General features: G+C 37.2%; 2 protein-coding genes across 5 annotated transcripts in view; both read right to left on the bottom strand.

Moving 5' to 3' along the window:
- The window catches only part of Il20rb (interleukin 20 receptor subunit beta), a 54,719-nt gene extending 41,848 nt beyond the window's left edge, over window positions 1-12,871 (bottom strand). The window contains exon 1 of the mRNA XM_013159633.2: window positions 2,962-12,871. Coding sequence (XP_013015087.2) covers window positions 2,962-3,106 — 145 coding nt within the window. The 5' untranslated portion in view covers window positions 3,107-12,871. The remainder of the gene's footprint in view (window positions 1-2,961) is intronic.
- Window positions 12,872-13,061: 190 nt separating this feature from the next.
- Nck1 (NCK adaptor protein 1) overlaps window positions 13,062-15,292 on the bottom strand; it is an 81,577-nt gene continuing 79,346 nt past the window's right edge. For all 4 annotated transcript variants that reach the window (XM_003476738.5, XM_013159877.3, XM_005006698.4 and 1 more), the window contains one exon: window positions 13,062-13,754. In XM_003476738.5, coding sequence (XP_003476786.1) covers window positions 13,560-13,754 — 195 coding nt within the window. In that variant the 3' untranslated portion in view covers window positions 13,062-13,559. The remainder of the gene's footprint in view (window positions 13,755-15,292) is intronic.

Raw genomic sequence — 15,292 nt, 5'->3', positions numbered from 1 at the left:
TTATTTTATTCTTTGTTTAAAATCCAGCACTATCATTATTTGTTTTGTTATTCAAATTTTTCCAGCTTGGTCTTTGGGAACTCTTTCAGATTAATTTCTGTCTTTGGCTTGTTCCCATCCCTTACCCTTTTTCATGTCTTCTTAACATACAATTTTAAATTTTTTAAAAACTTTAGAACTCCAGAAAACTTGCAAAGACAAATTACACAGAGTTACCATCTACTGTTCACTCAGCTCCCCCCATGAGAACATACAACAATGATGCACTTATCAAAACTAAGGAATTAATATGGATACATTACTACAACTAAACTCCAGATTTTATTTGGATTTTAGCAATATTTCCATTAAGGGTTTTTGTTTTGTTCTGTTTTGCTTTCTCTGTTTCAGGATCCATTCTGGAATGCTATTTTGCATTTAGGCCCCAGCTTTTTTTATCGGGGGTGGGGGGCAGGCATTACTAAGATTGAACCCAGAGCCTTTGTACTGAGCTACAACCCCTGCTCTTTCTACCACAAAGCTGCTGGACCCAAGTTCCAGGTAGAAATCCCTGTATCTCTTCCTGGCAAGAATCCATACTGCATAGAAAGTCAACTCCTCACATTTGGATCCTCTTCTGGCATCTTTTCCTCGAGCAGCCTTCACAGCAAATGCATAGGAAAAGGCAGCAGTGACTTATGCATTTCTTTTGTCTCTCCTTTCCCTGTTTGGGCCAGGTGCAATGGCTCAGCTCCTGCACAGGATTACAAAGGGCAATGGACCCTAGAGCAGGCCAAGTGGGGGTCAAGCTCTAATTCTCACACTTACTAGATGGATTTATACTTGGACAAATAAGTGAACCTTTCTGGGTTTGTTTTCTAACATGTAAAATGTGAATTAATTACAAAAATGGATTGATGTAAGAAGTCAAAAGAAGGGGGCCGGGGATTTAGCTCATCAGCCTAAGTATCTGCCTGACAAATGCGAGGACTTGAGTTTGATCCTTGGTACCAAAAAAAAAAAGAAGTCAAAAGAAATTTTTTGTTAACCCAAGGGACTGAGCACACTCAGAAATGGCAATTGTGATCACCATTGCTGTTACTGTTATTATTGACAGCAAGGATCAGTTTCCTAAACCACACTATTATTTTTAAAGGACAAAACAAGTCAAAAATATTTCTATGAAAGAAAGCAACAAATATACCCATTTGTCTCTGTAGTCACAGAACTAATCACAGGCACCTACACAATCTACAGAAAAAGATCAAAACTGGATAAAAGCAAATTCAGCTGAAGCAATTATTTGCCAACATCACCATCCATTTTCATCATCAACAGATAAAAATAACTAATATTTGGAGTGGCAGATGTTGAAGTCATCAAATGATTTTGTTTGTTAAATCATCTTATTTAACAACTCACAACATTCAGGTGGCTATTAAGATCATTTCACAGATGAAAACATTGAGAGCACATGATCTAGTAGTTACTTAGCTGGGAGGTGATCAATCCAACACTCACACAGAAGTCCTTTGACTTTGATGTCCTGTGGTTTCCACCACTGTTGCTTTGTTTTGTTTTTTTATAAGTTTATAACTGTCCAAAGAGCACACTCACTTCCAGGTCTGTTTGAAACGTTGTTTTTTTTTTTTTTTTAAGAAAAGATTTAAAGACTGCTCTCACGACCTTTCTACTTTCCATTCCACGTCCCATCTTATCCCTTTGGCTCAATGGAGGGATATTTCCTTGACTTTTTTTTTTTTTGTCCCAACAAAAAACAGTTAACCAACTAACCAAACAATCAACCTATTCAGCCTATGATACAGGATTAAGGACACCAGGAAAGATGTCCAGTTTCTTCCCTCAGGCCAGTGCTGAAAAATGAAGTAATGTCCCGAGGCTAAAGTACATGAGGTCAAAGTTAAAGAAGCAAATGAGGTCTGGGAAGGGTCTCTGGAAGGAAGGATCTGGAGTGACAATGGGGGTGGAATAGGAAAAGGACCCAAAGATGGTGCTTCTGATGGAAAATTGTTAACAATAAAAGCCAGGAGGCAGAAATGACAGTATAATGTGTTGGCTTGAAGATAGAAGCTGCCTTTAGTCTATGTTTTCAAGAAATAGTTGGGGCTGGGGATTTAGCTCAGCAGCATAAGCGCCTGCCTTGCAAGCAGGCAGTCGTGAGTTCGATCCCTGGTACCGATAAAAAGGAAAAAGACAAAAAAAAAAAAAAAAGAGAAAGAAATAGTGAGAAATAGGGGCTGGGGATTTAGTTTAGTGGCATAAGCACCTGCCTTGCAAGCAGGTGGTCGTGAGTTCGATCCCTGGTACCGATAAAAAGGAAAAAGACAAAAAAAAAAAAAAAAAGAAAAGAAATAGTGAGAAATAGGGTCAAATAACTATAGGGTGGGGCCTAAATGTACTGGATCATGGAAAAAAGAAAAAGAATGTGGATTCGATGTACTGAGCAATTGGGAGTGGCAAAGGTTTAGGGAATAGGAAGGAACACAGTACATTTGATGTTTGAGCCAGTTCTAACCATCTGCTGAGTGCCTTTGCACTGATTTGTTGCCTATTTTAAACTAATTAGAATAAGTACTTCTGAGTGAGAGGAGAGAGAGAGAGAGAGAGAAATCTGAGGCTCCCACTAACACCACAAAAGACCAGAATCTCGGAATACTAAAATTAGGAATTTCTCTTATATACCATTTGATATGACAAAATATCAGCATGCAATTTTGGAACAGTAAAGCAGGTAAGTACAAGAAGTTATGAGTGGAGAAAAAAGTATATGATCTTACTGGCAGAGAAAAGTCCCAAATCCAACTTATTTTTTAAATGATAGGGATATCTTTTCTGTAATGACCAAGAAAAAAAAATACTGCTCTATACATACATTTCAACCCAAGACCCAGGAAGTATTTTTCACCTTCTTAACCTATATTCAAGGCCCAAACTTTCAGATGAATTCTAATTCCTACTTACCTGTGAGCAAACATGGAATCAAGGCGTGGAAAAGCCACATGATAAGACTTGCCCAGTTCCCTTTCAGGATCATCGTTAGAGTTTGTTTGTAGACTTGGTTTGAACTGGAACACCGTTCCCTTTTGCAATGAAGAATTCTGTCCATTCCAGCCAACTCGCTTCAGATGCAAGATGGAACTGAGAACTGGGTTGCAGTTATGTTTTGGAAAGGGGAGTTGGCTCAAACAACACAGAAGGGGCGGGCTGTGCAGCACCCTCCTTTCGCCCAAACCCAGATATTACAGCAAGGGGAGTGGCTAGAAGGCAACACTGGGGAGCTTGAGAATTTGCCTGGGGGAATCTCTGTAGCACAGAATCTGTGGATTGGGGAAGGTATTCTTAGTAGTCAGTGAGCAGGCACAATATTCTTCCCTTCATCACACAACTGTCCTTTACCAAGTTTCCCTCTGAGTTTATTCAGGTGGGGTACCTATCGACTCTTTTTGCTAATATACACCTACATGGAAAAAATTTTTAAAATTTTTTTAAGTTAACACTTATTTAAAATTTTCAAGACAGGGTCTCCTTATATAGTCAAGGGTGGCCTTGAACCCGTGGTAATCCTTCTTAGCCTCCAGTATGCTGGGGAATTTCAGGTATAAGCCACCTCACCTGGCAAGATATTTTTAAAAGGTGAACACAGAGCTTCATATTTTCATGCATTTGTCAAAAAGAAGACCTAGAGATACAAGAAACTAACAGGAGGCAGAGGGAGTGGAACTGGAAAAATGAAAGTGAAAAATGGGGGAAGGACTCTTTACTGAATATCATTTTTATACTGTGTAAGTATTATGGGAATGCATAGTTTAAATTAATTAGAATCAGTTTTTAACATTGGAAGGAAAACCTTATAATTGAGTTGGCCCCTTAAACTTCAACTCTTCTGATTTTAGTCTAGGAGTGTGCTCTCCTGGGCACTAGCGCCCCTGTGCTGCAGCACAAGCCCTGTTAAAATAAAAGACTTTCACGTACACACACACACACACACACACACACACACACACACTCACACACACTCACACTCACACTCAAATCCAAAAACAATTCTGACTCTTCAAGAACTTTAGGGGCTGGAGGTTTAGCTCAGCAGCATAAGCGCCTGCCTTGCAAGCAGGCAGTCGTGAGTTCGATCCCTGGTACCGATAAAAAGGAAAAAGACAAAAAAAAAAAAAAAAAAAAAAGAACTTTAAGCATCCTAATATGCAAATGCAATGGTGGCATGAACATGGGTTTTAGAGTAGAAGATGTTTTGTTTCTGGCTGCAGCACTTACTTGCAATGTAACCTTGGGAAAAGGGCCTATTATGTGTTAGATCTTGCAGGGGAAAGAGATTGGTAGGCAGGGAAATAAAGGGCTCATCAGAGTTTCTGGATAATCCTGGCTGGGAAGAGTTAAAATTTTACTGGAGGGAGCAATTAAAAGGACAAGGATAAAAAGAAGAAACCAGATGAAGAAAAGCACCAAATAGCACTGGGACTTACATTAGAGGGCAGACTGAGAAGAGCACGGGGAAGTCAGGTGCCTGAAACCAAGATAGCCACCCCTCTCTACCTCCAATAAGGTGGAAAGGAGACAAAACAGGCAGAGGGCTACTAACCTAAAGGAAAACTATATAATAATATACAGTAGTACCTCAGTTTACAAACAATTTGCTTTACAGTTATGGGGAAGACAACTATGTTTGTGTCTGTGTGGGGCAGATGGCTGCGGCTGTGCTCATCACCTGATGTGGTTTCCAAATACAGCGAAATTTTGCTGAATGCCTGTTTTTGAACCAAGTTATTTGTAAATGGAAGTGTTTGTGAACTGAGGCATTACCGTATATGCATTCCTATTCTTATGTTGCTGCACTAGATGACACTCATCCCCTTAATCACTACCTGCATTTTTTTGGTTCTGAGAATTAAACTCAGGTCCTTGTGTTTGCAAGGCAGACGCTGTACCGCTGCGCTATATACCTAGTCCTAATCACTAATTTTAAGTTGCCTTTTCTTAAGACTCCTCTTAGGTAATCTATAAATTTCAGACATAAGGCCTTGACAAGGACAAATGGGCAAGAAATCTAAGCCCACCAAAGCCTTCTGCACATAGACTATGTGGCTTGCATCCAATGGTCTGGGATCCATCTATGACTCTCCAGAGAGCCAATTAAGGTTGTGACAAGTTTCACAACCAGGTGTCACCTTGGGAGAGAGGGCCCTTATCTCCAGATAAACAGAAGCAAAGCACAGAGGCCCACAGGAACCAGTTTTTCTGGAAACCCTTGCCCCATCTTCAGGGCAGCTTTCTGTCTTCTGCTTTTTCCTCCTAACAAATAACATGTCTTTTTTTAAAACCCCATCCCTTTAACTCATTTCTGGTTTATTTATTTATTTATTTATTTATTTATTTATTTATTTATTTTTGTCTTTTTCGTTTTTATCGGTACCAGGGATTGAACTCACGACTGCCTGCTTGCAAGGCAGGTGTTTATGCCGCTGAGCTAAATCCCCAGCCCCTGGTATTGAGTTTATAATCCCAGTTGGCTACTCTTTCCAGTGAAGCAGTGGTGGACTCCCCTGGAAGCACCAATCCTGAGTATTTAACTGTTCTTGCTCCTCTGAAAAGAACTTCCTAATTATTGGAGAAGCACACGGAAATAATTTTAAGTCATTGTTGAAAATACAGTGATAAAAATATTCACAAGTGAATACAGAAGCACTTGGAAACATCTAATCCAGCCTATAGAATCACAGAAGACCTTCAGGAGGTGGTGTCTTTATGACTAATAAACTGTGAAGACCAAAAGAAAAAAAAAAACCATTCAGCCAGTTATTTTGTTTATGAAACCATAAGAAGTCTGTGAAGTGACAAGAGATGGGACTAAGACAGCAGTAGGATTCCAGGGGGCTTTCAAAGTCTTGCAAAGGGGCTTGGGGTTTAACCTGAGAATGAAGGTCGAGGTCAAAGGAAGGGTTCAAAACTCAAATCGATCATGGCGTTCCCTTAAAAGTTTATGACTAAGGTGATTACTAGTAAAGGGAGCCAGTTGGCAGGGGTGGGGGACGGATGGATGGCTGTGGCAGTCATCTAGGCCACAAGGTATTGTTGGCCTACAGTGGGTTTTCCACATGTGAGACATGACATTTAAAAGATATAGAAGGTACAGCTTCTGAATACTCAATGAACTGGGAGATGCTGAGAGAGCCAAACGTGACTTTCAGGTTCTGGGTTTGGGTAGTAGTAGGTGGATGGCAGCAACTCAACTGAAATAAAGAGAGGAGCAAGATGGGGTGGGGTTAGTGCAGGCAGGGTTGGGAAGATACAGATAAAGATGTCTGCATTCGATTTGAGATACTTGAATTTGAGATGCTCACACAGGTGGGGAAATCTCCAGTTTGTTAAATAATCTTTGTCTCAAGTTCATGGATGTCAATGGCGTGGTACCTTCTCCCCTGCTTCTGGTATCTCACCATTAGTGATAAGATCATCCAAGGAGAACATGCTGCTGAGAAGCTATGAATGCACTGCTGAAGAAGACCCACATTTACAGACCAAGACAAAGACATGGAAAGTAGAGGGGGCAAAGAATGGGTCAGAGTGTAGTGTAGTGACTATCCCAGCAGAGTGCTGAGGATGAGTGATTGATCAATGAAAATTTAGCAATTTGTAATCTTAACAAGATTTGTCATTTGTAATCTTAACAGTTTCAGTGAAGGTCTTGGACTAAAAGCTAAATATCTGTGCATTGAGTAGATGGGAAAAAAATCATGTGCTTTTGATGCAAAGCAGAAGAAAACAACTCTGTGAGGCTCATGGATTTTATTTATATAGTAAGTACAATAATGCCTTGCATATTGGTTATAGGAATAGAAGAATGCAGACAAAGCATATGAGCATAGTGCCAGACACATAGGTCTTTAAAAATGGCTAGGCTCAGGTATCTAAAAGGGCACTAAAGGAAAATGCCATTGCTCTTTCTCTATCTCTGAATCAGGGTCTCAGCTGGCTTAAAAACCTCCTGGCTCAGCCTCCCAAGTGCTGGAATTACAGGTGTGCACCACCACTCCCTGCTATCAGGACATTTGAGTGATGGTCATTCTCAAGCCTGGGTCAGACCATCCTCCTATGTCTTATCCATTTTACTGCATGAGGACTTTTGCAGAGCAATGCCTACCTGCTAACTTCTACCCTCACCTAGATACCCCTAACTTTGACTTTTTTTTTTTAAATCAGGCATCAAACTCTGGACCTTGTGCACTGTACCACTGTTAATCTTGTTATTTCTATGCTATCTGATCGGCTACTTGTGATCTTCCTATGAAAATACAAAAACCAAATCATTCTCTCCTGCTGCCTGTGCTTCTTTGGTTAACTCTCGGTCTTTTGTGGAGTTACATGATCATCCATGTCTGTGGATGGACTATTGGAAGAATGGTTCTATTTATTGTAAGAAGGCATGATCTAGAAATGGGGTGTATTTCCTATTATACATATCCTAATATATATATTTTCCACTTTAATCCTTGATATTTAGTTATGGGAGGAAAAGCAGATAAAAAAAAAAAAAGGTTTTTACTAGAAAGTTAAAAAGCAGCAGTGAGGAGGGAGAAGTCTGATGACCAAGAGACTCCTAAACCCTCTGTGCCCTTCAGGGACAGGACTTGAATGAACAGGGAAGAACCTAGAGTACAAAATTGGAGTCCAGTAAAGGTCTTGGAGCCAGGTCAGTCTAGATGGTCAATTACTCCATTCCCGTAACTGTCCCTCGCTCTTCTTAACATAGTTGTTCTTTCCCTTTGCACCAACATTCCTAAACTTTTATGTTCTGTGATTTAGCACATCTGACATTTAGTTGTAATCTACTGTCTCAATTTGGAGGAGGAAGTAGTAACACGGGAATTTAAACGGTGGAATTCCTTTTAAGACTCTTCTAATTCCACCAAGTCTGCTCCAACTCTGGACTGTCAAGCTCCAACTTTCAGAGCTCCCATGTCTTTTCACCACCTCTGAATATACTTTTGGCTTTTCAATTTTTAAAAATTACTTATTGGCTGGTGATCAAGCATTTAATCTCCTTTGACCTCAATTCTTTCCTTAGGGTAGCATTAGATTTAAAATTCTTACTTAACTGCCAAACTGTGGTCCTTTTGTATTTTTTTTTCTATATATCTCCCAATAACTCTTAAGATGGAGAAGCAGAATTCACTCAAAATAGTTCTTTGTAGTTAAAAATTCCCTATTTAAATAAAACAATTTTAATCAATTTTAAAATTTGAAAACCAGAAATAATGTGAAATGATGAAGATCTACACATGATTTTCAAATGGTTTTGGTTGTTCTTTCATTCAATCACCGGTTAGTGCTGTAATTTGAGCACACAATTCGTTCACAGGTCAATTTTATCTAAGACCTCCTTTGATCATCCTCTGCCAACACCCTCAACCTCACTCTTGATTGATGAATCTATTTTTAAATTCAGAGCCCTCACCACTGCAGCTGAAGGTTTATGAAACCTTTGTCCATTTTTCCTATACCCACAACTGAATAGTCTGCACCTGAGCAGTAAACTATTTGAAGCTGGATGGACAATTATCTTCAACAGCTATTTTAACTATGCACTGATAGAACATCAGTGTTAAAGCTTTCTGTTGCTGGGACACAAATACCTAAATATCCCAGAGAATCAATGAAGTTTTGGCTCACAACTTCAGAGGTTTCAGGCCACCGTCACTTGACCTCAGTAATCTGGATCTGTGGTAGGACGATACATCATGGCAGGGGCGCAAGATATCCAGGAAGCAGAGAGAGCAGGGAGCCAGCTGGAAGAGCCTCATCAAGGGCATGCACCCAGTGAGTTAACTTTTTCCACTAAACACACACTTCCTCAAGGTTCCACCAGTAGTGCTGTGGGCTGGGGACGTTCAACATCCAAACTACAACAATTGAGACTAAATTTTTTTTTTTTTTCATTTTGACACCAAGTAATACTCATATCCCCAGATGAAATCAGCGTTTGTTTTCGGTGACATTGTTTAGGTCTATCTATAGTCCAGAAAACATTATCAAAACAAGTTTGACATCATTTGCTCCAAAGTTATAGTTACTCAGGGAATGCAAATTTCCTCCTGAAGTGCTCAAAAACAAAAGTTTAATAATTTTTCCTGTCTTTAAACTATATTTAAAAAGGTAATACCTAGCAGTCCCTTTATAGTCATTTCTCCATTGTTTCAAAATGTACATACTCTAAACCCAAAAGTTTACTTAAAACAATAAATACATTAACTATATGTCTGCTTTAAAGTATCTGTTTCCCTGTTTGAAAGTCATTTATTCCACGAGGCACAAAAATATACTGAAAGAAACGAAGTACTGTGATTTTTGTTATATTTACAAATAAAACTTGCAACATTATTCCAAAATAATGAGATGAGGTATCCATGCTCTTTAAGTAATTTGAGAGGCAGCATTCCTGCCGGCAACTTAAACATTTGTGCAAAGCTACCGCAGGCATCAGGCAGGCCAACCCTGGAATATCTGATAGAAAGAAATTGCTCTAGACAGCAAACTGTTCTCAAAGACACTAGTTTAAAACACACCTCTGAACATGGCTAATAAGTGAAACTTTTCCTCTTGCTTTTCACACCACCACACCCAGTTTGTTCTCATTAGACAAGTCTTAGCACATGTATACTTTCAAAACAAAAGAGCACCTCATTAAGTAAACTAGAAATATACATTTCAATTTTTGTCAGTTGCTTTAGCTCATGTAACAGCAAGAAATTAGGGTGTGGAGCATGCATATCTTGCTTGTCTGTCAAAGCTTACAATATGGCAGAGCCGAATCACATAAAATCGCCAAACACCAAGTTAGTTAACTTATCAGGAGAGGAACAAGCCAATCCTTCCTACTTTGCAATAAAACCAAACAATGCCCCTCACTCATAGTAATCTGCCATGTTTTAAGTCTAAGAATGCTGTTCAGAACAGTAAAGAAGGATATTATCTATCCTATCCTCAATGATAGAAAAGTTGAAACACATTACAAACGACATTCCAAATCTGACTTGGCTAACACATCTTAAAGTGTTTCTGAAAAGTAAGAATCTGCAGATTCCAAGCCAAAAACATGAACTAGAGAGTGGTATAAGGGTTAGGAAACAGATTGTTTTACACTTAATTTTTGCAGCAGATACACTGGTTAAAAATAAACAATATTACTTGTACTAGGTTCCAGCTGATTGCTTAAATTCCACTGTTGCAGTTTCTCGTTTTTAAAAGAAAACCGTAACTGAATTTTATGTGAAATCCCTTTTTAAAATGTTAACTTTTCCTAAAAATGGGATTTTGCCATGTTGTTCACGTTAGCCTGAATTTCTAGGTTTAAAGGATCGATCATCTTGCCTCAGCCTCTTGAGTATTTCCATTTAAACCTTAAGTAAGGTAAGTACTATAGGTACTAGCAGCATACCCAGCTTCAGCCCTGTGTGTAGGCTGAACAGTATCCCTGCACAGGACCATTGTTTTTTGTTGTAACCTGAACAAAGCACCCATCAAGGGGTGAGGATGTAAATTCCAAACTTCTTGATGAGAAGGTGCTAAGTCTGCCAGAAAGATGCCTTTCTCTAATTCTGACAAAGGTACTGTACTACACAATGACAGCTTTGCCTCTGTTACCACTGGATTACATGACAGAGCATTACAACAGCTAGAAGTAATCTACATGCTATTTATCTACAAGGATGACCTTATTCTAAATTGCTTATCTGTTAGGCCTTCCCATTTTGCCAAAGGCACTGGTTTCCCTATTTTGTTCAATGACCTGTCAAAGTCTTTAGTGGTGCTAGGTGCATGTGATGTATACAATGTGATGTGTATGTCTTATATCTGTGAATATACTGGCCTAAGGATTTATGGCCAAATAAGGGATACAACAGCAATTGCTCTTGTTATTAAATATATAGATATATATTTATGCATATGTTCTAAAAAACTTCAAAGATTTTGTACATTTATAAAAGTGGCTGGTAAGAATTAATGTTACATCTATATTTAAATTTGATAACTAATCATCTCATATGCAGAAAACTTCTGTGATATTTTTTTCCCCAGGACCATCTTCAACTAAAACTAGCTCACAGAGAGCAATATGTTGCAATATATATCATGGGCTAGGAATGAGGAAACCAGTTTCTAATAAAAGTCCTATTACTATAGCTCATGTAGCTATTTTATAAGGCTGTTTCAATTCTTAAGGAAGCTGCTTCAAATAACATACATGCTTATAAAAACAGCCGCTGGTCTAAGAATTAGTTAAATAATTAAAAAAAAAAAAAAAAACCTGACATCTTGGAAGTACAAAATAGTTCCCGCCCAAGTTTTTATCCCACAAGTGGGAATATCACAGATACTGACACACATGTATTATGAATTCTACAGCAACAATAAATCCTTTTTTGAGACAGCTATGTAGCCCAGGCTGGTCTTGAACTCAGTGATCCTCCTGGCTTTGCCTCCTAACTGCTGGGGTTTCAGGTGTGTACCATCAAACTCAGTTCTATATTAAATCTAATTATGGCACAAGAATATGAATTCTGCTTTCAGTACTACTCTATTCCTAGATATTTTCTCAAAATTCTGCTTTATTAATATCAGCTCAGTAAGGGTCTGCTATAAATAACCCTTTCTGTGATACAAAGTATTAACTGCTACTTTAAACGTTTTTTTTTTCCCCCATAATGAAGACTGGGGAACCACGGAGAAAAAAATAAACAATTATCATCATCATCAAATGTATATTAAAAATAAAAGGATGCTTACCACTCATTTTATAACTACTTCGAACTGTTGTCCTCTATATTCATGTGATTTTTGCAGCCAAAAGGTAAGATATGTAACTTTCATTTCCATGAAACTTATTATTAATAATTACCTTAATAAACAAAGGAATACTCTGGAACATAGTGAATTATGAATAGGCTTTACACTTTTAAGTAGACATAATGAAGATGAAATTTTATAACAGCAATGTCTTGTGTTCTGACTTCTGTTGTTAATGGAAGAAGGGAGAGCTGCCACCCAGTGGCAGCATTAGTCTTTAAATGATTTTAAGGTTTAAATACGAAAAGTTAAAATAATAGGAAAAAAATCCTCCTAAATTAACACATTAAATTTTATAATCAGTAGTTCTGGTGAATTAAATGTCTTTATGACATCAAAGGGTGAAAATATTCATATCCTTGGTCAGCATTGGGGATATTTTTGAAAATATATGACTTTCTACTGTTTACTAAATGATATCGTTTTAATAATTATCTTTAAGTAAAATACTGATGGTTTGAGTGAATTAATAAAATACATAAACTGATCCTCCCCATGGCCTGCGGAAGTAGACTTAATACATTATTCCTCCATTTATACACTAAAACTACTCGGTAAACAAACATTGTATTATTTTTTAAATAATACAATTTTATCTTCTCATAAGCATCTTTCATCTTTCCATTAGATATACATCAATTTTAGTGTCTCAATGAACAAAACCCAAAAATTATAAAAGGGCTAGGGATATATCTCACAGTACAGTGTTTGCCTGGGCTTAATCTCCAGTATCCTTTAAAAAAAAAAAAAAACTGCTGAAAGAGGGAAATGAAAACAGCAAATACCACTATCCTTTACAATTACTGATGTATGTTTAAGGAGGAAAAAAAATCCATATATCTTATTGTCTATTTCCTCAAAACTTGGCTGTAACTTTTTCACACATAACATAAACCTAACATGTACATGCAAGAAACTTTGGTAAAGCAACATTCAGAGAAAAAATTAACACTAGAATATCCCTTACAGTTTTAAAAGTTCAGCATCTCAAACTGTCTTAACCATATACAAAAAAGCACCAAAGAAAATCTTTTAAGAATTTAGAGATTTTTGTTTCAAGCTGTAAGTTAAAATTGTATAGTATGTTTATGTTTCATCTGTTTTGTAGTATACTGTAGACAATGAAGACATTAAAAAAACACTAGCATATACAACATATTTGGTATTTACAATGAGTGGTGACAAATTCAATAACCTGCAAATAATTTCTAATTTTCCATTTATTATTGCTATTTAGTCACAGAAAAGATAACACTTTCCAAGAAATTTACTTTTAGCATATGCCATATATAGATATAATTTTATATGAGGAGAAACTATGGCAGAACTAATAGGTGCCTTTACAAGGAAATATAGGAAAGGCAATAAAGGAATTCTTCCATACAGACTTCTGATCTGCATTATTTGATTTTTTTCTCAAAATACAAAACCTTAATATTAGAAGCAAAAAGAAAAACAGCAAAGAAGAAAACAGTGAAATAAAAGACCAAGGATAAGTAACTGTTCTATGCTGATGCATTGCATATATAGTATATATGTATGGGCTGAATGATAATAAAAAATATGTATGGATTATAGTCAATTCTCATACAGAGTTAGAAACAGCAATTTCCAATCAAGCAGGATTGGATCAACACTTTCTTCAGTCTTTAATTACATGAAGAACAAGGCTGTGTAACAGTCACTTCTGATTAGCAGTATCACGATAAATGCTTAACAAGATACAACTTTTCTCCTTGTTCACTTGTAAAAATTGGTGCCTTTTTGTAATGTTCTACAAGTTCTTCCATGGTGCTGAATTTACGTTGCCCAATGCAGTAGAAGGTCTCTTTCAGTTGGACTTTAAAATGCTTGTTTTTTCCTTGTGCTTTCAATGATACTGAAAAATCATTTGGCTAAAACAGAGGGAGAAAAGAAAAAAACAAAACAAAAAATAGTTAACACTGTGAAAGCCATAAACATTTTAAAGCATTTTTATATTAAACTGATAATGGCTAGAATCTGTGCAGTAAGGATTAGGTACTATGCTAACTTATTTACAGATTATCTCCTTCAATGCTCAGAACAAACACTTTTTACAGATAAGAAAACTGAGTCTAAAGAATAATGTAAATAGATGTCAAGGTAGGGGACAGAGAGGATGAGAGTGTATCCAAAGAAATTAGTATTCCTATTTGTGAATGCTGCTTGCAGGAACAGGGATTTCATGATGGCAGTTCTTTTAAAAAAGAAAGAAAAATCTGATCTTGAGCTTCTTTATATTTATTTACTCTTAAAGTTTCAAACAGCAGGCCAGATTAGGCATGTAACAGAAAATGGATCTCACTACTCTTCCCTATTACTGACCACCTGCCATCCTGAGGGATTCCTATAAGGAAGTTAGTATCACTCTCTCAACACACACAATTCCTCCTGACTTTCTTTCAATCTTTTGAGCAAATACACATTCTTTTTGTACAATTACATTCACAGACAGTATTACTCATGACTTGCTAAGTGGAAAGTTACAATGCAGCAGTGAAAGGAAATTTTTAAGGAAATTGAGTGTCGTAAAATTTTAACATCCTAGACAATACCTAAGACACCAGTTACATTATTCTTTGATTTTCATGATTTCATAATTTATTAATACAACATAATTTACCTTTCATTACAACTCTATTTCAAACACAGTACTAAAATAGGTTTTGAGGGCTGAGGATAAAGCTCAGTGGCAAAGTGCCTACCTGGCAAACGCAAGGCCCCACGTTCAATTCCCAGTACCAAAACAGAAAATAGAAAAAAAAGAAGCCCCTTTAAAGTAGAGTTTTGAGACATATAAAAACGCATTATTTTAATTTCTAAACAACCAATTTATAAAGAAGTCTGAATATGAATTTTTTAAATGTAGGAGTTTCTGATAAGGACTACAATGGTTATCTCCTTATATATAGCATCTATCAACAACTTAAAAAATGGTTTTCCCACTTAAATCTATTGCATTAGTCTACTCTCAATGAAGAAGCCAACTACTGTTTTCTCCATTTTCCTGTTTACTACAACAGCAAATACTTCGGGAAAGCAAAACCAACATAACTGGGAAAAGTCAAATATCCTAGTGTGGCATCATATAGTTGTGAAGCAAAATGTCCCCCAGAAGACAGATGGGACTCTTAGAAGGTGATTGGCTCATGGGAAAACTATACTGATCAGTGGATTCATCTACTGATAAGCTCCTAGTTGAATATACTGCTAGGAGCTGGGGTCTAATTGAAGGTGGATCATGGGTAGCATGCCTCTGGAGGGTGTATCTCTCTTCTGGTTCTTTCTCTCTCTGCTTCCTGGCAGCAAAGTGTTGAGCAGCTTTTTTTTACCCTTCCACTATGTTGTTTGTCTTGGTGCTAGCCAATCATGAACTGAACCCTCTGAAACCATGAGACAAAAAAAAAATCTC

The sequence above is a fragment of the Cavia porcellus genome, unplaced genomic scaffold (assembly GCF_034190915.1).
Source record: "Cavia porcellus strain 051 isolate PalLab524CR breed Dunkin Hartley unplaced genomic scaffold, mCavPor4.1 scaffold_5, whole genome shotgun sequence".
NCBI classification, from domain to species: domain Eukaryota; kingdom Metazoa; phylum Chordata; class Mammalia; order Rodentia; family Caviidae; genus Cavia; species Cavia porcellus.
This window is presented reverse-complemented; position numbering and strand designations above follow the sequence as displayed.